The following is a 24,949-nucleotide window of genomic DNA, read 5'->3' as shown; positions in this document are numbered from 1 at the left end:
GTACAATACAACAGAAAATAACTCATGGTTGTAGCTTTTATCAGTTTGGAAATATTTTCATATAAATCATGATAACTGCCAAAATTTCAACCTTCGGTCAACTTTGACTTCGACTCAATGGTAAAAAAAATTTGTAAGCTAAAACTCTTACATTCTAGTAATATTCAATCATTTACCTTCATTTTGCAACCAACTGAAAGTCTCTAGCACAATATTTCGATTTATGGTGAATTTTTGAAAAAACTTTTTCCCTTCGTCCGCATATCAGAAATTCTTTTCAACGTTGTCATAATGTTTGCACTGTTTTATATTAGTCGTTGCATAAAGTTTTATATATGGAAATGTGCGCAATTTCATGTAGAATACAACCGAAAATAACTCATGGTTGTAGCTTTTATCAGTTTTGAAATATTTTCATATAAATTACGATAACTGCCAAAATTTCAAGCTTCGGTCAATGGTAAAAACATTATAAGCAAAACTCTTACATTCTAGTAATATTCAATCATGTACCTTCATTTTGCAACAAACTGTCTCTAGCACAATATTTCGATTTATGGTGAATTTCTGAAAAAAAATTTTTTCCTTACATCTGCCAGAACTCGCCAAACATCTCAGAAATTCTTTCGTCATGTTGCCATAATGTTTGCATCGTTTTACATTATTTGTTACATAAACTTTTATATATGAAAATGTGCGCAATTTCATGTAGAATACAACAGAAGATAGCTCATGGTTGTTTTTTATCAGTTTTGAAATATTTTCACATAAATCACGATAACTGCCAAAATTTCAACCTTCGGTCAACTTTAACTTATAAATGGTAAAAAATTAATTGTAAGCAAAACTCTTACATTCTAGTAATATTCAATCGTTTACCTTCATTTTGCAATAAGTTGGAAGTCTCTAGCACAATATTTCAAATATGGTGAATTTTTAAAAACATTTTCCTTAAAAATGTCCGTAACCTCATTAACATCTCAGAAATTCTTTCGTCTATTGTAATATTTGCACCATTTTATATTAGTCATTACATAAAGTTTTATATATGAAAATGTGCACAATTTCATGTACAATAAAAAAAAAAAATAACTCATGGTTATGGCTTTTATCAGTTTTGAAATATTTTCATATAAATCACGATAAATTTTTGATCAACTTTAACTCGACGAAATGGTCAAAACTGCAATTGTAAGCTAAAACACTTACAGTCTAGTAATATTCAATCAATTAGCTTCATTTTTCAACAAACGGGAAGTCTCTAGCACAATATTTCGATTTATGGTGAATTTTTGAAAAAAACATTTTTTACGTCCGTGCGTTCACTTAATTCATGCATCATTTTGTGATAATATTTTCTCTGTGTTGATTTGATCGTTTTACAATTTGTTATATACAAAAATCATCGCAATTTAGTGTACAATACAAATAAAAAAATTAACTCATTAGCTTTAACCATTGTGCTTACAGGTGAATACAATTATATAAGTTTTTTTTTTCGTTATTTCCAATACAGTATTTATATATGATAATGATCTTTTCATTTCTGATGGTTGCATACTAAACTTCAGGCAATGACAAAAAAAAAGGAGCCAAAATGAACTCTTAATCTTAAAAACTAAGCGTATGTGATTTTTGAAAAAACTTTTTTCCGCTTCGGCGCTAACTCACCGAACGCCGCCGGCATACGGGAGACGTTTTTGTAAATAGAGGCTCGGCGTTTAAGGGTTAATGCCGCTAACCTACCGTCCGCCTCCCTCAATGCCTGCTCGACACGGCCAAACCAAACTAGATTCTTTGGTGTATGCGCAACCGTTGGTTTTGTCGCAAACAGCGACTCGAACATCGCCTGATTGGGTTGGAAAGGTTCTTCCGGAGCCTTGGACTGCGGATAAAGCGCATGAATGAAGTCCACCATCCGCTTGTACTCGTTCTCATTCGTTGAAGGAGAACAGGCTTCCGGTACCGGATCCTCTTCCTCGCAAGAGAAATCCTTATCAGAAAGATCCGACTGAGTCGAGACAGGAAAAGAGACAGGCTGACTCATAGAAAACGCTGGATCCGCCAACCCAGAACACGAAATACCTGAGTGCGCAAGACGAACACCTGGAGGATCAGTCGCGATCATGTTGTGGGCAGCCGTGAAGGGTTGCATAAACCCTGCACTCTCCCACGACCGTGGCGCCACGCTTGGGCCAGCCACACCTGGGCGAACCACACCCACATCTGTAAGCGAAGAAGCCACAACACCCGCAACCCCTGGACTAGACTGAATCATAGTCGCATGTGGATGAGGAACCGCAGCAGACACTCCGCTATTTGCGGAAGAAGAACTAGGGGGGAAAAAAACCCTGCTGACCCGCACCCAAACCTGAACCTACTAAAACCGCCCTAACCGGAGGAACAGGGAAACCTGTCGGAAAGGTAGAGAAAGAAGGTACTGAAGGAGGGAAGAGAGAAGAAGTCACACTCGGGGTAATCACTGGAGTCCCTGCCGATGACATCAGCCAGGTGGAGAACGTCCCAGTCGGACCGAAGCTCAAAGGAGTTTCACATGGAAAACAGCGGGGTACCGAACCTGAAGCGCTTGCGGATGATAAGTTACCAGTAATCCTAGTTACCGGAGTGATTGTTGGGACTACCGGAGCCAGAACATTGAATGCGGGAACAGCCGCACTGCCAGCTGCCGCAGCAACTAGCTCTGGAGGATGAGAAGTTATGAGATTTCCAGGAGATTGTCCTGAAGGCAAGTCCGCTAATGGTAGAGCTCGGATGAGCGAGAGAAGAGACCGAAAGTTTCCCCGAAGAATGACCCGAAACGGAAGGCTGAGAAAGAGCAATAGATGAAGATTTTGAAGCCACAGGAGAAAAGGAGATGTCTGTAGATACAGAAGAGGTTATAGATTTTAAGGAAAGAAAATAGACTGATTCTGTTCCCCCCGATAGTCTTGTAAAGCATCATTCGTGAATTCTGGGAGATTTTTCAAGACATGCTCAAATATGTTAGAAAAACCTATATTGAAACAATTTCTAACTAAAGATCTGTAACCTTTAGAAAGACCCAACAAGTCAGCATTATATTCTGCAATGTTCAACCATAGATCTACAGAATTAGCCTCTGCACGGGACAAAGGTTTGTCCCCAGGGGGAAAAGGAAACTTCGAAGAAGAGGAAGGAATACTCTCCAACCTATCCAAACAAGAAGAACTAGCAACCAAATCTGAATTATCCTCTGCCGATCTTGCAACCTTTTGTTGCAGAGAGCCTACCGCCGGAAAAGAATCGCTGCTGGATCTAGCAAGGGAGCTGCAACTTTAATCATACCTGACTCTGACTGCACCTTCAACTTATCTTCCTGACTATCTACTAGCACCCTATCCCTATTTGTCTGAGTCAAGCCTAAATTTGACTTTACCTTAGGACTTACGTTACCAGGGGAAAGGGGAAATCTGCTGCTGACACTGCCTGCTCCGCGCTGGGGGCCGGCAGATCCTACCTTTGAGGTTTGCGGTTCTCCATGACCCCCGGCACCCGTTAGGGCTGGTTCTGGAACAGGCAGGGGAGCTGAAAAAGAACGATTAGATTCTATTTCCCTATTACTTTTGTCCTGATCTTTTATTTCTGTTAATTTTGACATGACACTGGAAAACAGACTAGACATGCTGGCTGACAATTTGTCTTCTAATTTCCTAAACAATTCCGATTCTAAGGCATCCTTGTCAAAACACTGTGTCTCTACTGCTGATTCCCTACGCTTGCTCTTAGAAGCTAAAGATTTTCTATGCTTGAGATAATCTTCCATATGTCCTATCGACCATGACCTATAGTCGTCACATCACAAGGTGACGTTACATTGCACTTTCCTGCAAGTTATGCACAACGAATGTCTGTCATTTTTAAGGGTACTCATCCTTTTCTTGCAGGCTGTGCATGAACGATGGGCTGCGGTTTCTCCAGCAGTAGCAACTCCGTTGTCACGGCAGTAGCAGAGGTGGAAGCCGAGGTGTTGTCCAAGGGGGGGGTGTCTTATCTAGTTTATCCATTTCAAATCCAAAGCCAGGCCAAGTCAAGCCGGGAGAGAAGATCCAAATCCAGGCGAAAAGAACAATCCAGGAGAGAAGGGGCAATAAACCGGACCAAGTTGTTATCCAAAATCCAAGAAACAAAATATGGGGGTCGGGCTGAGAACCAAAAATTCGCCTGATGTAGGACAAGTCCTAGCAGCACGGCGAACAAAATGCAATTGGGGATCTCGGCCATACACAGCCGGGTCTTGCAGCGTTGCCAATGGTACGCTCAGTAACTCATTTGACAAGATTCTCCTGTAAGCGTTGGTAATGCTGACAGTTAATTACCCACTTAGTGGGTAATGAGTTATGGGGATATAGTTCGGGCTGGTAGGTGACCAGGGCTAATTCAGGTGTTCAGGGAGTGTATTGCAATATCTAAGTTACTAACCCTTCATTAACTCTACAACTGTGATCTGTTGATAAGGGAATGAGTCTTTGTGATCATGTATATTTTTCTGCCTTTTGTTTATTTACGATTTTAGCCAAGAATTACTTATACATTTCATTCAGAGGTCATATAGAGGAGTTCTGATTACTGTCTAGCAAAGATGAAGTTCCTCTGAGGTTAGGCTAGGTCAATGAAAAAAATAACCTTTGGCCTCTAGGATGCACAGTGAATTTTTGAAACTTTTTTCTTAAAAAAAAGTAGCACCTTGGATGCCAGGAAACAATAACTCAATACAGTACTTACTATAAAGTAAGAACCATAGTAGATCAAAGGCATTTACAATGAACCCTAAACTAACACTGAACTGGTGCTAGAAATACAGCCTTATTCACAATGATCTTCCCAGTTGAATATGTAATATTCCACTTAGAAAACCAAAACCCTTTCACTTACTAATGACGGATACAGACATCATCCAAATTCAAGTCCTTTGCATTTTGATGATATACATAAACATAAAAAAAAAAAAAATGCACAAACAAGCAGTCACAATGATGATTATATCTGGCTAGTGTTCCTGATATTTTTTATTTTTTATACATATATACCTGTCTGTTTATTTGTTTTCTATAGTTTTAGATTTTTATTCTAAAATTTCATTATCCATCTTTTTTCTGTGAGAGAGAGAGAAAATTTTTTTTCATATATATGTGACATATATGTTTATGCGTTTTAGATTTTTATTCTATAAACACATCATTTATCTTTTTTTGAGAGAGAGAGAGAGAACGTGACACTAATTTGTCATTTATTTTTTATATTTTCCTTGGTACAATTACATTTATAATTTTGCATTGCAATAAGCATGTTAATTTATGTAGGTGTGCTAAGGATAACAAATGAAGACTATCACATAATTTTTTTACACTTTTTTGGGGAAGAAAGTGCAAAATTTTCAACATCTTGTAAATTATACTCTTTATTTCACCTACATAAACTTATTTTGGGGACTTTTTATGCCATTGTATAGAACAATCATTCAGCTACCAAACAAAATAAAATTGAGCAGTCTACCTTGTAAAGTACTCCTGTTTAGTGTATTGAAATAAAATTGAGCAGTCTACCTTGTAAAGTATTCCTGTTTAGTGTGGTGTATTTACTTTTGTCTAATAACCTGCTTTTTCATGATAAAACTATTATATTTCAGGTACTGTATTACCTTTCCTTTGTACTGTATTCTTTGACAAAGTTGGAATACATGCTAACTGTATGCATTTATCAGAACCTGAGCACACAATGAATTTGAATTATGTTCTACAGAAAAATTCGCAAATACTGTAGGTGAATCCGCAAATCCTGAACCGCGAATAGTCAGGGGTCGACTGCACTTTGATGAATGCAGCATATCTGTATGGTTCACAGGTGATTTTTACTGGGGAAAATTTGTATCGTTATTATGGGATTTTGAAAGTATGAGTGTCTGATAGGGGGTTGCTTGTGAAAGTTCCAGTTAGTAACTTGAAATCGTTTCATAGTTATATCATACGACTACAACCTTTCCCTAGTGGTTTTAATGGTTCAGTAATAGTATGGGATAGCGAGACTATGTATTTTTTGGGGGACGTTTCAATTCTCAGCTGCTAACTATAAGTCAGGGTGTGTTTTAGTTCATGATAAATATATTGTTGACAGTAGTATTATAGAGGGATGAATGAATTTTTACTTAGCATTTCCCAATGTTCTGAGAGAGAGAGAGAGAGAGAGAGAGAGAGAGAGAGAGAGAGAGAGAGAGAGAGAGAGAGAGAGAGAGAGAGAGAGAGAGAGAGTGAGTTTTAGTTTGTTGTTTGAGATGGTTTTGTAAAGTAACGTAAGTTTTGAGAGAGAGAGAGAGAGAGCGAGTGTAATTGTCGTTAGTGAGTGTTTCAGTTGTTGGAAGAGGGATAAGGGTCGTTAGTTGGAGTTTGTTTACGGCGCTGTCTGTCTGTGAAAATGTGAAGGAGATTTCGGTTTTGGGGGAGTCTTGAGTTGAGGTTCAACCTTGAAAGTGGACGGTCAGTTCGTCTGAGATTTGGATACCGGTTACCGACATTGATGGTGCATGTGTCTCTTTCTTTTTGCTCGTTTGTTGGTTGAGAGTCTGTTTTTAGTTTTGTTTGTGTGGTTTTGTGTGCTGTGTTGGCAACCGTGGACACCTTAATCCATCTCCCAGCAACCGAGGATCAGGGTGAGTGTTGTGTGGTTATATGTTCTATGTATCTGTGTTGTGTGTTGTTTTTGTGTTTTTGAATTCCGCCACAGTATCTTTACACTCATAAATGTTGACTAGTTAGAATGTGAGATGATGTTAGTACATAACCACACTCCTTCTGACTGTGACTTTCAAACGTTCCAACATGAGTACAAGGTGGCCTCTATGAAGATTCTCAATGCGATGTTCTGCACAAACTGTCAAGACGTCCATCCGGTGCCATAATTCATTGGATACATTCCTTCTGCAAGGATCCTGCCTCTTCAATGCAGCATGTAGGCTGATCACGCCGAAGTTTCGAGTCCTGGGTAAGAATGTCTACAACTCTACTACTCATATCACCTGAAGATCAGTCTGCCAGGGGTGTGGCTGTCCATTTAGTGCACAAATCTGGCAGTTAATTATTGCTGTCCCCCTAGTGCTGGGAGCAGCACTTTACTGCGGTGGCTGAGCATCTGAAAAGCTCATAGGTCACAGACATTTTATGAATTACAATACACAGTAGATTTTTTATCAGGCTAAATGTATTGTGAAGAACCTTCTGGCAAGCATCATGATTATGAAAACTGTGTGCATGTCAAATGCGTCAGATATTCTGAGACGTGAGAACATCCCTGCCTGGTGACAAGACTTGATGAGTTTGTTCACTGGAAATGTCTGGGTTCTGGAGAATTCATTCATGTGCGTGTTTTTTTAAGGTGGAGCCTCAGGGTGTGAAGGTAATTAGTTATCAAACAAATTGTGATTTGAAGATCAACACCAAAGTTTAACAGAAGCCTTCGGTGAAAGCTCTGTGGTTCAAGACCTGTCGATTAAGACTGTGAACATTGCTGTTTGGAGACGTATTCATTGGGGGAATATACTAGACCCTGACTTATGTTGATCTACTGTGGGGAAATTATTTATAGAGAATAATTAGTTGAACATGGTGGTCCTTAATATATTTGATCATTTGGTAAACATTAGTATTCCATTTCATTTCATCCCTTGTTTCCTGCAATCCAGTTATGTTAGATTATTGTCAAATAAATTATTTTGGGTAATGCTTATTTAGCTGTAGACCTGAGAGAGAGAGAGAGAATGTGTGTGTGTGTGTACGTACAAATGTATGATGCCAGTAGCCACTTTGATGCGGTCACTATCAAGCTACCAATAAATGGGACTTCTTCACTTTTAGCAAGGGTAAGCAATGGGATTAACTCTTTGTAGGGTAAAATATGTATTAGCCTTAAACTGCAAACGATCCTTAGCTACAAGGGACTGAAACACAACTGATCAAAGCAAAAGGCAACTTTCCTTGACAAGGCAGCTTAAACTCGCTTAAATACTACCAGACAAAGACGAAGCATCACTGCTACCAAGCTGATCCGGCATGGTTAAATTAGAGAGGGAAAAATGTTTGGGAGACTCCTCTTACTCATACCGGAGCGATCCTACTGGAGAACGAATTCTGGTGCTAGAACTGGTGCCAATAATGCTGGAACTGGTGCTCAATACCAGACGAACAGAGGAAGGGGACAATGGGCACAGATCTGCACCACTTTCTGACATGTCCCGGTTCCCTGTCATTCCTAGCCACAAGGGAGTAAGACAAGAAGTGCCAAGGACAAGGCAAGAAAAAGCGGGGGCACTGACCCTTCCTCCAATGCGGGAAACAACCCGAACTTACTGAGACTCTCAGGAGGGTAGCGCAGAAAAAAAAACACTAATATTACTAACAATAATAATATCCTGCAAAACTTACCCCAGGTGAACATGAAAAAAAATTCCATCCTATCAAATCTAATGCCCTCTGAATCAATGGGAAGCTCATTTGGAGTAACAGATCGAAGAACAGCAGCAGAGGACCTAACCAGTTACTAAATGGGGAAGCAGACAAGACATCCATCCCTTTAACTTGAGTCTTACAAGTATTAGCCTCTATAGTTGTTTCTACAACCTAATAAGCTCCCTCCGTCTGCGATCAATTGCCACATTTTGTTCAACTACAATTTATATAGTTATCCAATCATAACCTTTCCCTCAGCAAAAATATATCATGAGGGTCAATAAAACTGGAATAATGCCTATTACAGAAACTTTTCCCTTACAGGCTCTTACTGACCAAACACAAAACAATAAAAAACTGCGTACAACCTGTTGAACTCCTCCCGAAACCAACGACAAAAGTAGACTGACCGTCTACTAGTGTTTGTTCCTATCAGTCCCCTGGTGGGGGGTGGGGGACATAGATGGATGATATTCATAGAAAAACAAAGTGTTCTGGTTGTTGGTTAAATTTGTCAACTACCTATGGCGAGGAAGTAAAAGCTATTTAATGGAGAGGTAAAGTTCATTTCAAAAATAAATGTTTAATGCTTTGAATGGTTAGTGTCATTATCATTCACATTACCATTCTAAGCCAATAAGTATATTCTGCAGCATTTAAGTTACTGATGATGTGCACAATATGTATGACAAAATTTCAAGAAAAGAGAAAGACTGTAAAATGAATAAAAAGGGAAGTGAATAAAAATGAATCAAAGATTGCACCTTGTATAATTTATAAAACTGAATTAAATAGTTTGCTAAACCACATTTTGCTTATTCAGTAATTCTGAGAAATGCTAGCAATAACAATTTAAATGCAATGTGACTACAAGTCAATTTAGGGGTCAAAATATCACAGTGTCTAATCCTGTATCCTCTGAATATATAATTGCTTCTGCTGCTAGGTTAAAAAAGTACTGAGTACTACAAAACACTCCAAAAAAAAACTTACTCGTTATCTAACAAATGACGTAGTCTGTAGACAGCAGCAGTTCTGCACAATTCCATCAAGTCTGAGCCAGAGAAACTCTCTGTTTGTCTTGCCAAGGCCATTAGATCTATATCTGGTGATATATTTTCATCACGTAAAACTAATCTTAAGATATCTTCCCGCTGCTCCAAACCCTGAGAAGTAAAGGAGATAAAAAAAATAACTCAAATATGAATAATATTTAGAAAGTAATAGTTTGTACCAACTCAACAAACTTGAATTTCTACAATTTCAAAGAATATTTGTGAAATTAGTTAAAATCCAAGTTCACTAAAATGGTACAAATGCACTGCATCTTCAATGTCATTTGTACTTTTCCTAGGTATACAAAAAAGATCCTTTTAAAACAGTTCCACCTCAACCCTGCTTTGTTCCTGAGGCCAAAGGAAGATAAAATGAAAGGATGTTCAAGGTCACCTCCCTCTTATGCTTACCTGTACTAACAAAAAGGCCCCACTCTTTGGATGAAGAATATGGGCCCTTTTACGGTAGACTAGGTCTAACATCATCTCATCCAGGTCACCACCAATGAAGTCTTGGAGGGAGAGAATCTCTCATCAGAAACTGACAGGTTCTGAGGTTTCACCATGGACTCAAGAATGAAACAGAAAGAGATCCTCGCCCCTCCTTAGTGCCACACTAGATGAGAAAAACGCTCCTTGTGAGCATGGATATCTCTATTGAAGCAGAGAGATCCATACCCTTCAATTCGAAAACCTGGCTCAAGACTGAGCGATAAAGTTTCACAGTAGAGACTGAAAGGAACCTGCTAAGGCAAAGGTGAATGACGAAATCTGTGAACTGCTGAACAGATGCTTTGACTGGAGAGATACCCTTTCTATGACACCAATCACAGATGATGGCCCACTTTCCTTGGTACAAATTTGCAAAGGAATGGCATAGGTACAAAGACAACTCCCTTGCAGTCCTACCAGCAAACCTCTCTCTGCAGGGTACACTGGATAACCTCCAAGCATGAAACTGAAGGGAGTGTACTGTCTGGAAGTGCCTCTGTATGTGTGGTTAACAAAGACGAGTAGGCCATGGGGGGTACTCCCTCGGTGTCTTGACCAAGAGTACCAGCAGATCTGAGTACCACTTTGCTTAGGGACAATGAGGAGCCAGCATGGTCATCCTGAGACCAAGGGTGATGAACATTGTTGATCACCCAGCAAATCTGGCTGAAGGTTGGAAGGTTACACAGCAAAATGCTTTCCAATACCCCTGAAGGTATTGGAAAGCATTTTCCATCACTGCCGAGGGATCTGGAACTAGAGGACAGAAAACTGGGAATTTCCTGTTCAATCTGGTGGAGGACAGGTCAAGCATCAGGGACCCCCAGAGTTTGAACAGCCTTTCCACTCTGCTAGGATGCAGAGCTCTGACTCTGATGAATTACCTGGTCTGCTAGAACTTTCTTCCTGACTGGAATGTATCTGACTGACAGCTTGACAGCATGGTGAACCACCCACTCATGGATCTCACCATTAGTTACTAAGATGAAGTCACCATCCCTCCTTGGTTACTGACATATGCCACTATAGTTGCTGCTTACAGGTGTGTGCCCCAACCCTGCTTAAATGCTTCTGTGAACAGGTGAATTTCTGGAGGGGGGGAGGTTTAGCAGAACCTGCTAACAAGTTTCTGTCATCTACCCATCACACTTGATTCTCCCTGGTCTCTCAGCTCAAGAGGCACAAGTTAAGAGGGGAGGTCTAGAAGAAGAGATGGCCAATGTTGTTTCAGCTACCACTAAAGCACGGATGACAAATAGCTGACATCTTGCCAAAGTTGAGCCTGCTCGGCCAGGAAGTGACACTTGCTGCTACCTCTCTGAACTTGCTCACCCAAGAGTCTGAGGGAAAGGCTCTCACTGCTGGTGAGTCTATGAGGATGCCCAGGTACTTCTGCTGCTAGAGGGTGAGATTCAACTTCTCCCAATTTATCTCAAACCCCAACTCAAGGCAGAGGATGAGGAAGCAGTCTCTGTTCTGGAACAAGCACCCCTTGGTAGATACCAGGACTAGAAAGTCATCCAGGTAAAGTAACAAGCGTGTACCTCTGTAGAATTCGTCAGCCCAAAGCAGAAAACTATGAACTGGTAAACAGTCCCAAGGCAGAAAAAGTGGAGGTACTTACAAGTGTCCTGATGAATATTTTACCTAAATGCATGCATGCATCAGGTCTATCAAAAGCATTTGGTTGCCTCTCTGATGAATTCCAGCATCAAGTGCGCCATCTCATCTTGAAACAAGTCTGAGGGACAAACTTGTTTTATGGGAGAAACTGATCATTGGACTCGAACCCTCTACCAGGAAAAGATGACTGCAGAACCTTGGAAACTGGTGCTCTATGACTACTAACTACAGTGCCCTTCTACTTCATTACCTTCACCTCTGCTGATATGGCTAGAGATTTAAGCGAATTGTGAGGATATGCACGGAACAATTTTGGTCTGAAGTGGGGAGACGACGGTCCTTGAACGAAATCCTGTATCTGTCCTGAAGGACCGATACTATCCAGGATTTTGTGCCATGTTTCCACCACAATGCCCAATGACAAGACAAGAAATCCCCTACTCAGCAGAGTACTGTAAGGGGATCACCAGCTTCAAAGACCCCTCATTTCTTCTTCCCTTTTCCTCCATATGCAACTGTGGCTGGGACAATGGGACAAGAGAACTAAAGGATTAGGAAGACTTCCCTCCCTTCTTGTCAAGGTTTTCATGGTGCAAGTTTCCTCACTACCCCAGATACTGAAGGCTTAGTCACAGCCAAAGGTTTGGATAGATGTGCCTCTGCTATGGAGCATGTTCGAGGGACACTGCACAATGAGTAAGAGTGTTTCAGGACTCTGTTCTTCTTTTTTCCACCGCTGCTACCATATTACTCTTTGGAAAGAGTAAAGGAGAGCCCACTGAGCTGTTCCTGAATGAGAGAGTACTCTCGTGGGAAACCTGCCAAGAGGAAAGGGACACACCCATGTTCATGACGAAGTCTGCCAAGGTGTTCAACCATAAGTTGAGCCACAAGGTAACCTGGAGAGACATCATGGCACAACTCCACAGCATCAACCTCAGAGGCCAAGAAGGAAGCACCTTCTTGAAGTCTCTCCAAGGGGAGGTCATTCATTGGCCCACAGACTGAAGAATTCAACACAACAGCAGTTGTCTCAAAACATCCTCCATTACGTATTCTCTCCTCCGGTTTGTAGGCAGTGAGGGGTGGAGTTTGCTCGATTAGCTGGACTACAAGGGACTCCTGACCTACAGATCAATGTTTTCACTAAGCCCAAGACACCACGAGCAAGCTGGGGCCAAAGTAATCTGACTGTTGGTCTCGCTTCATAAGCACACCTGAGGGTGAACTTGATTGACGAGAACGTTGCCAGGAATAAAGCAGAGGAGGACTCCCATAAATTATTACACTCATGAATGATACAATAATATCTCACGAGTGCTGCTCCAGCTTGCCCTTTACAGGTTCTAGAGGAACAGGACCATCTGGACCCATGTGATCCCAAGAGCATGAGCTGGTTCCTCTCTCACAAGAGAGGAAGATGTGCCTTGCTTCTGCTCCCTCGCTCATTCCTGATCTCAGATCTTTGTCAAAAGGCCTCTTTGAAGAGACACTATGCAACCCAACAGTCACCATCCAAATGCTTGAACATGCTATGACAATAATGGAAAAGGTGCTACATGAAAGCCTGATGAAAACTTTTAAAATCTTCAATTGTTAGTTTGGCCTAGTGCCACAGAAAGAAAAAATAGACAGCTACCAAAGCATACTTGAAGAAGAGGAAGAGAATATAAGGTACCACATATCTATGGATGCTGGGAAGACATTTGACGAGGGGAGGAAGAGAATATATAGTATATTTGTGGGTCCCATGAAAGCATTTGACTGAGTATCACATCTGAAATTAGAGGAACATTTCAAAAGCAGAAGATATTGGAAATATTCAGTGAAATAGATATTTTGTTGTACCGTAAAAAGCAGTGAAAACAATGGCAGATATTTCAGAAGAATTTTTGATGTATATTAGTGTCTATCAGAGATCAACCATGAGTTCTTTGCTATTTGTCACACTAGTGGAGGAAGCTACAAAAAAGTACACAAAGAAACTCCTGGGAGTTGTTATAGGCACTATGACCTAGCATTAACACAAGAATCAGAGGAAAGATGGAAGAGAGGAATAGAGAAAAAAACCTCAATGCAAGCAAAAAAAAAAAAAAAAAAAAAAAAAAAAAAAAAAAAAAAAAAAACTGATGGTGACTGGAATGAGGCACAAAAAAAAAGTACAGCAGCAAAAGTGGTAGCACAAATGTGCAAAGCTAATAAGCAACTCATTTAAAATCTGTGTGGTTCAACCTATGGACCAGGTCTCCTAAGAATTTGCTATTTTCTAAAATTTCTAATTTCACAGTAAACTGACAACTTAAATATGTCACTGGATAAATATAGCCAAATAAGAAAATTCTAAATACATACAGTATGCTGAGATATTGATATAATTAATGGTATGGATATAACACAAAGCTACTGATAACTTACAGGCAAAGGAACATGAAAGGCAGCAGGCATACGTCTCAGAATTGCACGATCCACATCCTGAGGACGGTTTGTGGCTCCCATAACAATGACACACCGGCTATGATCAGTGGCAAGACCATCCCACTGCTGTAAAAACTGTGCCTTCATCATAGCTGTTGCCTCGTGATCACCTGAAGCTCGGACTCTCAGGAAAGAATCTGTTGAGATGAAATGAGGAGTTTCTTATCTGTAATTTTATCATGAGAATGTGAGTAAATGTAAGTACTAAATCTGGTTCTGCTTATTTATAAGATCATAAAATGATTACCGAAAGAAACAAAAGCCGGGTATGTAAATATTTAAATCAATGTATATTTTTCTCCACATATGCTTTTACAACTCCTAAGCCTGTGAAGGGAAGCTGCAAAGACCTTATTAGCCTGGCAGCTTAAGTATATGCCTAAAGGCAAATGGTACCTGTCCCCAGGGCTTTAATTACCAAATTATCATGGGAACCTTGGATTTTAGGCAAGAAAATGTATCCCCATCTATTTCAATGATTTTGGTATTCAATCATAGGACAAATTTACTGGTTTTATATCCCTAAATATTAATTTGATCTGCCATGACAGTTTCATTTAGCAAGGTTTCAAACAGTCTGGGTCAAGTGATTCTGCTCTTCTATCTCTGAGCACTGATCAGGCACCTGACTCATGAACAAAATAAAAAATATTCTAATTCACAATTTTTTCCCTCATTTCTTTAAATACTTCTTCACTATCACAAAGCATCCCTGGCTTTCTTTAATTTTTTTTATTTAACACTAGTTTGACTTACGCAAAAGTTCAACCCATATCCCAGAAAAGCTGCCTCTCAAACCACGAAACTCAGTGCATGTACCGAGAGGGTGAATGAAACATACTGTACTGTACATCTAACATTTCCTATTTGACTGTTATCAATAAAAACAGGTTTTAACAATAAGCACTAATTCCAGGCTTGTTTATTTGCAAGCTTCAGGGCATTCATATTCACATAACTACAAGTTTCAAATATGAACAGGCAGAGTAAACGTTTGATGGTGTTCATTACTCACTCATCATTAGGTCATAACTGTTTTATACTAATAAAGAATTATTCCTGAAAAAATCAGACCAGAATCAAAAGTAGTGACATCACAACAATTCAGAGCAGTAAGTGAAGATCTTACTTCAATATGAGATGAGAATTCACTGTCCTCTTCAAGTGATTCAAGATGGAAAGTGCAACATGACAAACTTGAGTCTAATTTCTACACACCCACCCCTGAATTCATATCATATCCATGAGGTCTTACTCATAAAGCAAATTCACTGCTTTATATGTCCCTTCACTTTCTTTAAACATATCACTTCATCACCGATTTCTGAGCTGTTATTCTTCTGAGATGATTCAAAAATAATTTCAATGAATGTTACTTTTCCCTGACATGCACATTTTATTGATACAGTTGACAATTCTGCTCTCTTAAATACATCAGCCTGTCTGCAGAATTATTTGTATAACCAGCACTGTTATAAATGATAAATGATAAAAAATACTTTTATTTATCATTTACTGTTTTTATGCCACTTCAAGTAATGTTATTGGAATTAATGTACAAGCATATCCTGCCCTCTTACCATAAATTAGCTTGACTTCCCAGCTGATTTATGTCTTCCTAACATACATCAGCCCCGTATAATTTGCATACAGTATTTTAAATGCATATTTTCCATTTTTAAAAAAATGTTGAATAAAAAACAAGTGCCCAGAGTTGCCTAATCCTCAACCTTTGAGCAGTTTAGACCTCCCTTATACACTGAAATTTACATACTCAATTACAAATTAAATATTGAGAAGAAAAAAATCTAAGATCAGTGCACATGTCAGGTTTTTGTCCAATACTTTTAATACTATTTTATTAAAATATTGAACAAATTAGATACCTGGCAGGAACACAATGGTAACAGGTACAATGCATTAAAACTTATACAGTTAATGTATGAATGATTAACTGAACCAAAGCAACAATAAGAAAGATGACATTTTTATATTAAAATAATGTTTTATATATACTTACCAAATAATTACACAGGTATTGTTTCTACTTTATGCAGCACCTCAAAATTTAAAATTCACGGTAGTGCTCGTTTGTTTAAGGTGTAGTTATACTGCCCAGCCCACTTTCAGGGAAGGATAGATACAACACAGCTAAAGACCTCAGTTTGTTTATGCTCTATGTCCATGAGAAGGGAGGGAGGGGGCGGGCTCTGATCATGTAACTATTTGGTAATTATAAATAAAACTTTATTTTATTATAAAAATATAATTTTTATATATGCAACTTACCAAATAATTACATAGCTGAATCCCACATTGACAGGAGGTGGGATACATGGACAAAACTACTCAAAAACACTCAGGGATGGCGATGAATTTGAAATATGAAATTTTGCTAGCATCGTGAAATGCTTGTTGTAACCTTACCTGGTGAGGGAGCTACAGCAGATAGGTACTGCCTCTGGTCGGAGCTCCTCTCGACCTGTAGTGGCGTGGCGGTAGAGCCAAGAGTCGCCTCTACTTCAGTGGGTGCTTTGCAACATAGGAGTTAATCACAGGTTGCCAAAGCTAACAATCCAAAAGACACACATCGAAATGTGTGTGTGCCCTGCCCTGGGCGCAGTATAAAATATGACCAGAATTTTAAAACCTACACCACAACCTTGTTAAAAATCAAACCAACCGATGGTACTCACAACACAGTATCAATCAGGCTTCCCAAGAAAACACCAATCCTCACTCAAGGAGAGTGGATCGTACTGCAATTTTCTTACGTTGTTTCCATATCACGCACGTAGAACATTGCAAAAACTGATCTGCACCTCCAATACGTGAACTGCGGGAGAGAAGACAGCGATAGATTGTGCTTGAAGGCCAAGGACGTCACTACTGCTCTAATTTCATGTGCTTTGACCTTGTATAAAGGAAAAACATCCTCCTGGATCTTGGAGTGTGATTCAGAAATCACAGTTCTTAAAAAGAATGTTAAGGCACTCTTGGACAACAGCTGACTGGGGTTTTTAACTGAGCACCACAGATTCGGAGAAGGGCCTCTAACTTCCTTGGTTCTTCATAAATACTTGTGAAGAGAACGAACTGGACAGAGGAGTCTTTCTTGATCTGCTTGACCTAGAATGTTAGCCAGGCTCTTGAATGTAAAGGAGCATGGCCAGGGACTAGAGGGGTCTTTGTTCTTTGCCATAAAACCTAAGGTCAAGGAGCAGATAGTGTCACCTTGCAAGAAGCCTACTCTCTTATCAAAGGCATGTAGCTCACTAACCCCCTTCGCCATTGCTAAGACCATAAGAAAAAGCATCTTTCTTGTCAGATCTTTAAGAGAGGAGATTCTAGAGGCTCAAAGGGAGGGCCCAAAAGCCATTTGAGGACAATATCCAAATTCCATGCAAGAGCCGGGCTTCCATCTTGCTTACTATTTTTCAAGGACTTTATTAAATAACTTAAGTCCTGGTTTAATGCAAGGTCTATTCCTCTGTGCTTAAAGACATAATTCAACATAGATCTGTATCTCTTGATGGCTGACGTGGCTAGACCTTTCGAGGATCTGAGGAACAGCAAAAAATCTGTGATCTGAGCTACAGTCGTTTGAGTACAGGATATATTTCTGTCTAGGCACCAGCTCTGAAAGACTGTCCACTTCGGTTGGTAGACTGCAGCAGAAGATCATCACCTACATCCTGCAATAGCTTCTGCAGCCTTCCTTGAAAACCCTTTCGCTCTGACAAGTTCCCTGGCAGTCTGAAGCCTGTCAGAGTGAGAGTGGGTAAGCCTCGGTGAAAAAAAGAAAGTGGGGCTGTCTGAGATTTTTCTTCTGGGGTAGGAGCCTTGGATAGTCTACTAGTAGGCTTAGAAGGTCCGGGAACCACTACTTGTGTGGCCAAAAGGGAGCCACTAGGGTCATTGATACACTGCTGTGAGTGTTGAACTTCCTCAACATTTCTCTTTCCATGTTGAAGGGAGGAAAAGGCGAAGATGTTGAGACCCTACCAATCCTGCAAAATGGCATCCGTCGCCCAAGCTTGTGGATCTGGAGTCGGGGGAAAGTACAGAGGGAGACAATGGTTTCTTGACGTTGCAAACAGGTCTACTGTTGGCTTTCCCCACTGTTTCCACAGGTCGGTGCACACCTGTGGATTGAGTGTCCACTCCATTGGCAGAAACTGTTTGCTGCGACTTAGTTCATCCGCAAGAATGTTTATTTTGCCCTGGACGAAGTGGGTCAGAACGATGGTCCCGTTGTTCTGTGCCCATAGAAGAAAGTCTTTGGCTGCTTTGCATAGTGAAAAAGAGTGGGTTCCCCCTTGTTTCTTTATATAGCCCAGTGCAGTTGTGCTGTCTGAATGTAGCGCTACTGTTTTCCTGAACGGTCTCTGTCGCAAAAAAACTGAAGGGCCAGGTGTATCACCCTCAATTCTTTCACATTTATGTGCCAATCTCTTTTGGGCGGGGACCATAAACCTGATACCTCCAAGCCATTGAGAAGGGCTCCCCAACCCAGATCCGACGCGTCGGAGTACAACATTAGGTTGGGGTTCACAGGAGACAGTGACATCCCTGTCTCGAATCTGTCCACCAGCCACCACCGAGTCCTCCTTGATTTCAGGGGTGATTCTGAGGATGAACGAATCTCGAAATATCTTTCTCTACCAGTTGGCTTTGAGATAGAACTGAAGGGGTCTGATGTGTAGTCTGCCCAGAGGTACAAACTTCTCGACTGACAACAGAGTTCCCACAAGGCTCATCCAAGCGTTGGATAAGCAAGATGGAAGAGACATGAATTCTCGAACTTTCAAAATACAGTTGCGAATCCTTTGTTGGGATGGAAAAGCCTGAAAATTCAGAGAATCTATCACTATCCCCAAATAAAGAATCGACTGTGTGGGGATTAAATGTGATTTCTTGAAGTTTATCAGCAATCCTAGGTGTTGCACAAGTTGAAGGGTCCTCTGAAGGTCCTCCGTGCATTGGGCTTCTAATGGGGAGTGTAGGAGCCAATCGTCTAGGTATAAGGACGTTGATTCCTATAAGGTGTAGCCACTTCAGTATAGGAGCGAGAACCCGGGTGAAAACTTGAGGTGCCGTGGAGAGGCCGAAGCACACGGCCCGAAACTGGAAGACCCTGTCCTGGAACACGAATCTCAGATACTTCCTGGAATCCTGGTGAACGGGAACGTGGAAATAAGCATCCTCCATATCTATTGTCACCATCCAGTCCCCCTGATGGATGGCTGATAGGACCGATTGATTCCTTTCCATCTTGAACTTCATAGTTTGGACAAAGAAGTTCAGAGCACTGATGTCCAGGACAGGTCTCCATCCCCCTGATGACTTTGGGACTATGAAGAGGCGGTTGTAAAATCCCTCTGTGCTCATGTCTTCGACCTCCTCCACTGCCTGTTTCTCGAAGCAAAGCCGAAACTTCTCGAGACAGGGCTGAAAACCTCTCTGAGCCTACAGAGTAGGCTGTCAATGTGATGGGAGAGGTTACTAAGAGAGGTTTCTCCCTGAAGGGGATCGAGTAGCCCTCTTTCAAGACTTGAAGTACCCAAGGATCTACTTTCTTGCTTCCCATCTGTTCCAAAAAAGAAGTAGTCTTGCTCCCACCGGCACACAGAGGACAGGTAGCTAACTTGCAAGAGGTGGTTTTGTTAGAGGGTTGTTTGCTGAGTCGCACTGGACACAAATTAGTTCTCAAACGGGACTGGACATGACCTCTGCTCCCTCGAAAGGGTTGCTGAGGGAAAGAAGTATCCCTGGTCAGAGGAACTGCAATGAAAGAAGGACGTGTCGAGATCCTAGTCCTCTTGGTGGACTGAGTAAGTAAATCTTGGGTGGATTTCTTCTGCAATTCTCCTGCCACCCGTTCTAAAGTCTCTTGAGGAAATAAGCTGTTGCTGTCCAAGGGAGCGAACAGAAGGGAAGAACATTGAGGAGTGGCTCCCATAGAGGTGAACGAGCACCATAAGTCTCGTTTCTTCAGTACACCAGTAGTGAAAATGGTGGTAGTTCACGGGTGCTGTCCCTCACTGCACAATCTGCGGAGGCCAGAACCCCCAGCCAGTCCGAAGCAAAATTCTCTTGACATGATGCTCAGTCTTCGATCTTCTTCACTAGTGCACCAACAGTCCAATCGAGGAAACTCAGAACCTCAAAAGCCTTAAAAATATCTTTCAGCAAATGGTCCAGTTCTGATGAGGTACACAAAATCCTGGCGGAGAAGGAGGCTGACCGACGAGTAGCGTCAATGAGACTGGAGAAGTTCCCTTGTGAGGAGGCAGAAACTCCCAAGGATGGAACTTCCCCAGTAGAATAGGACAAATACTTCTGACGTATCAGATGGGAAGGAGGCTCACAGAACGCAGCTTTACCAACATCTCTCTTCTCTGACAACCATATGTTGACATGTGCAAAAGCTTTCCTGGATGAGAAGGACGGGACAATATGCGGCAATTTAGCCGCTCCCAATGGTTGTCGCATCATAAACAACGAACCTGGAGAAGGGGTGGCTGGAGAAAAGAAGTCCGGGTAGCATACCACGAAGAACCGCAACAGGGTCACATAGTTTGATGTAGGAACGTCCCCCTCTACAGGTTCCTCTTCAGAAGAAATTGGGGACATCAGAGGATCTGAGGGCACTTGAGTGGTTGTAGATGGGTTCTGCAGCAAGTTCAAGATGTTATCTAAACAATGATGATTAGAGACTAGGGAAGGATCCTGAACCGCAAGGGGATTGGCATGAAACGCACCAGAGACAGTAAGTCCCACTTGTGGCACTGGACGGATGCTGGAAGGCGGGCAAAGATCAACACTGACGCCCGCTAACACTTGATGCTCGGTCCCTGGACGTCCGCTCACTGACTCGGCGGACAGATCTGAAGTCTGCAATTCGGACACTGTGCTTCCAAAGAGAGGATGCTCAGAAGCTGGGCATCCGTAAGACGGACACACGGACACTTGATGTCAAAGTGCAGAAAGATCCGACAAAACACGATCACTCTCGGAACACACAGACACTGGGCGTCCACTTATTCGACGCGCAGACGATGGACATTCCAACAAATGTTGCTCGGACACTGATTTCTCACAATCGGGCATTATACTCTCAGATTCTGGACATTTCGACACACGATTACCATATGTTGGACTAACGGACACTTCTTTACACACTTTGTGGCGCTTGATATCCATTGAAAGGGAGTGAGAGGCTTGAGAAGACTCCCAAAAACTACAGGAGGGCTGAGGACTACGAGCCCTATCCAATGCTTGCTTACTAGACAGGGGAATGTCCTTGTCCATCGGGGCAGCAGACCTTTTCAACGGTCTTGAAACACTGGCAAATTGCCGACCGCGCTTAAGAGCGCCACAGTCCGAGTCACTACAAGATAACACATGTACGTCCATTCAGATGCCTTTCCAACGGCGATCCTCCGAGACCTGGGACGGGCGGACAACAGGCTCAGACGAGGCGATGACTACTCGTGGGCAAACCCCATCGACCTCCCTTGGACTCCAGTTTGCTTCCTCCCAGGTGAGCAAGGGAGTTCAGAAGGGACCTTGGTCTAGGTGAATTGGTGGGACGAGTAGCTGCCCCCTCCACTGACACTGCACTTATACTTGAATTTGTCCATGAGGACACACACTGAATTCCCAATTTGGGAAACTGAGTTCACTAATAAATCAAATTTCGGTATTATTACAGTTTCGGTCAAATTCGGATATCTAATATTTTTTTACTTGCTATCATATATTTTTGTCATGATTCATACGAAATACTTACTCGCATCTTCCGCAAATTAAGAGTTACGGAGATATTTGCCGATGAATATTGTGCCTTGTTATCGCAAGGATGCGTTTATGCTGCCATGTCAGTTTTTCTGCTGAGGCGTTTTTGTTTTTTGTCAATGTATTGTGGTAAAAATGCCTAATCGTCTTTTGTTTTTCGTTATGAATTATAATGGGTACAATTGCTGAAACCTGATTGGTTGCTTTGTTTCAAGAATATCCAATTAACTGCATTTTGGAATAAGGGACTTTCTACAAAAGTGCAGTTGACTGCCATGGATTCCGGTCTAGGTTTAAGGCTATTGGTCGTTTCCATGGACATTACAATGGAACTCCACAGGTTGTGAATACCTTTCTTCGCTGAACATTTAGTACTACCATCTATTTAAGGTAAGTGAAGTGGTTAACGAAAAGGGTAACATTGCAGTTTTAGCCGTGAATTTCACGAAACTGTAACTAGACGTTAGGGGTAAAATTTCGTTCCCTGTAACCCCTGTGGCAGCGCGCAGCGCACACTTTGCCAGAACATACGAAACAATCATTTAAAATGTGCATAAGCCCGCTTGGCGTTTACCTCCAAACTGAGAGCGGTACCAGCCATGTATCTCAAAATCTAATCATTTGGGAAATAAAGGTCAGATTCGTTGAAAGTACACTATTTAAGCTTAGGAAAATGTAATTTTTTATCGGAAATGTGAATTTGACCGAAACTGTAAATTTACCCAAATTTCTTGTCCACACGTGCTTCTAGGCTGGCAATGATCAGAGGAATGAGAGCCAGGGATTGGAGTTGCAGGGTAAGTTGGAGGACTTGAGATAGGGGAAAAAGCAGTTCCAGGTATTAGAGGAATAGGTAAAGGAGTCACATCAACTCCCGGAGACAAAGCCTGACTAGCAGAAGCCTTCGCTTCAGCCCTAGCAGTCGCTTTCCCAATTCTGTCATGCTGTAATTTGTCTAAGTATGCATAAAGAGTCTTCCATTTCCACTTATCCCAGTCTTTACACTCGTCACAGCAAAGTTCGGAAGAGCAAACTTGTTCCCTGCTCGAACTCCAAACAGTACGATTGTCATATTTGGTTGAAGTCAACCTATTCTTACAGCCCTTACTGCAATACCTTATACTAGAAAGGCTAGAATCTGACATGATAAGGGCTGCAATACCTTATACTAGAAAGGCTAGAATCTGACATGATTAATAAGTCAAAATCGGGAAGTCACAAAAGGGAAGTCTGAATTAGCTAAGCTAATTAACAGGACTGCGCTACCAAAAAGAACAAAGTACTTCACCAAATGAAGGATAACGGTAACCATCCGGTGAAAAAGAATGAATTCAGAGCTGCTTATGACCAAGTTCAGTCACCAACCGGCAGCAACGACCTAAGCTCTTTAGCTGTGTTGTACCTATCCTTCCCCAAAAATGGGCGGGGCAGTATAACTACACCTTAAACAAATGAACGCTACCGCGAATTTTAAATTTTGAGCTGCCGTGTAAAGTAGAAACAATAACTATGTAATTATTTGTTAAGTTACGTTATAAAAATGACTTACAAAAATACATTAATATGCATTAATATAAAATGACTTACAAAAATACATTAATATATATTAATATATATATATATATATATATATATATATATATATATATATATTATATATATATATATATATATATATATATATATATATATATATATATATATATATATATATATATATATATATATATATATATATATATATATATATATATATATATATATATATATACATATATATATATATATATATATATATAATATTTTTTTTATAAAGATTATATATATATATAATAATATTAAAATACATATTTACCAATTTCATCAATAAAGACAATGCATGGTTGTATTTTGCACGCCAAGGAGAATACAGCTGAAGATAACTTCTGAGATTCTCCATACCATTTATCAGTTAGCGCTGAAACATCAAGGTTAATAAACCGAGCCCCAGCCTCTTTCGCAACTGCCCGAGCAAGAAGAGTTTTACCACAACCTGGAGGACCATGCAATAACACTCCTGGAAATTAGAAATCAAAATAAACTTCAGAATTTGGCTTGCTAATACATGGATATACTATATTTCCTGGTGTCAAAGATCTGACCTTGAAGATGTACCACTTTTGATCAGGTAAATCAAAAAATTAAATATAAAAATAAAGTTGCAATACTTTTACAAATTGACAGGTTTGTTTTGGTTTGTACACTGTGGGCATCTGACTATCTTAATGCACTGAGGTAGCAAGGCTTTTGCTGATACAACATACCAATTGTTTTAGTTTTTTCTGTTTATTTACTCTAAAAATATGTTATGTTTGAGTTCATTGATTACAAATGAGCTTTTCTGAAGTTGACATACCAAGCAATCTGAAAAATTTCAACAGAATACAAAGTAAATCATATAGTACAAACTGCTCAGCTGTGTTCCATCAGATATTTTTTTGGCCAATAATGTCCCCGTGAGTGCAACTGGACGGAGCTACAGCCGATGCGTACAGTATTTGAAAATTTTGATAGTACTGTTTTAGTTGTAGCCCAAAGTTTGTTATTTTTTTATATAACAGGTAAAGGAAACTAACCATGATGACAGTCAATACAAGTACAAATACAGAATAACATTTTATTGCCCAGTTACACTTTGTAAAACCACAGCATGAACATGACATCCTGAATATAAAAATAAAAAGAGAATAAGATTAAAATTTATACAGAACAGATATTAAAAATAAGAAAGACATTTAAGCCTTCAAAACCTGAAAATATTTCCACATTGTTACAATTTGCAAAATTACCATGTGCACTAACATGCACATACTGTATTTGATTTCAGTACTCTTGCCATACTAAGATTTAGCAGTAAACACTCAAAACCAGGGTTGTTTGAGGAGAGGATGTGGTGGTAGTATGGAAAAAGGGTTTGTGTGATTGAATTTCTTCATTCTGCTATTGTGATGTCATTTTTATTATGTTATTTTCGTATGTCAGTTAGTGAGT

At 40.5% G+C, this 24,949-nt stretch overlaps 1 protein-coding gene across 1 annotated transcript in view; it reads right to left on the bottom strand.

Annotated features, from left to right (window-relative positions):
* Nucleotides 1–24,949, bottom strand: part of nmd (no mitochondrial derivative) — a 49,267-nt gene that overhangs the window by 10,763 nt on the left and 13,555 nt on the right. The window contains exons 4-6 of the mRNA XM_067126021.1: nucleotides 23,775–23,975; nucleotides 14,060–14,256; nucleotides 9,468–9,640 (exon numbers count right to left, since the gene is read on the bottom strand). Of these exons, the coding sequence (XP_066982122.1) occupies nucleotides 9,468–9,640; nucleotides 14,060–14,256; nucleotides 23,775–23,975 (571 nt within the window). The remainder of the gene's footprint in view (nucleotides 1–9,467; nucleotides 9,641–14,059; nucleotides 14,257–23,774; nucleotides 23,976–24,949) is intronic.

Source organism: Macrobrachium rosenbergii, chromosome 23 (assembly GCF_040412425.1).
Source record: "Macrobrachium rosenbergii isolate ZJJX-2024 chromosome 23, ASM4041242v1, whole genome shotgun sequence".
NCBI lineage: Eukaryota > Metazoa > Arthropoda > Malacostraca > Decapoda > Palaemonidae > Macrobrachium > Macrobrachium rosenbergii.
Note: the sequence above shows the minus strand (reverse complement) of the source record. Positions and strands in the feature narration are given on the sequence as shown.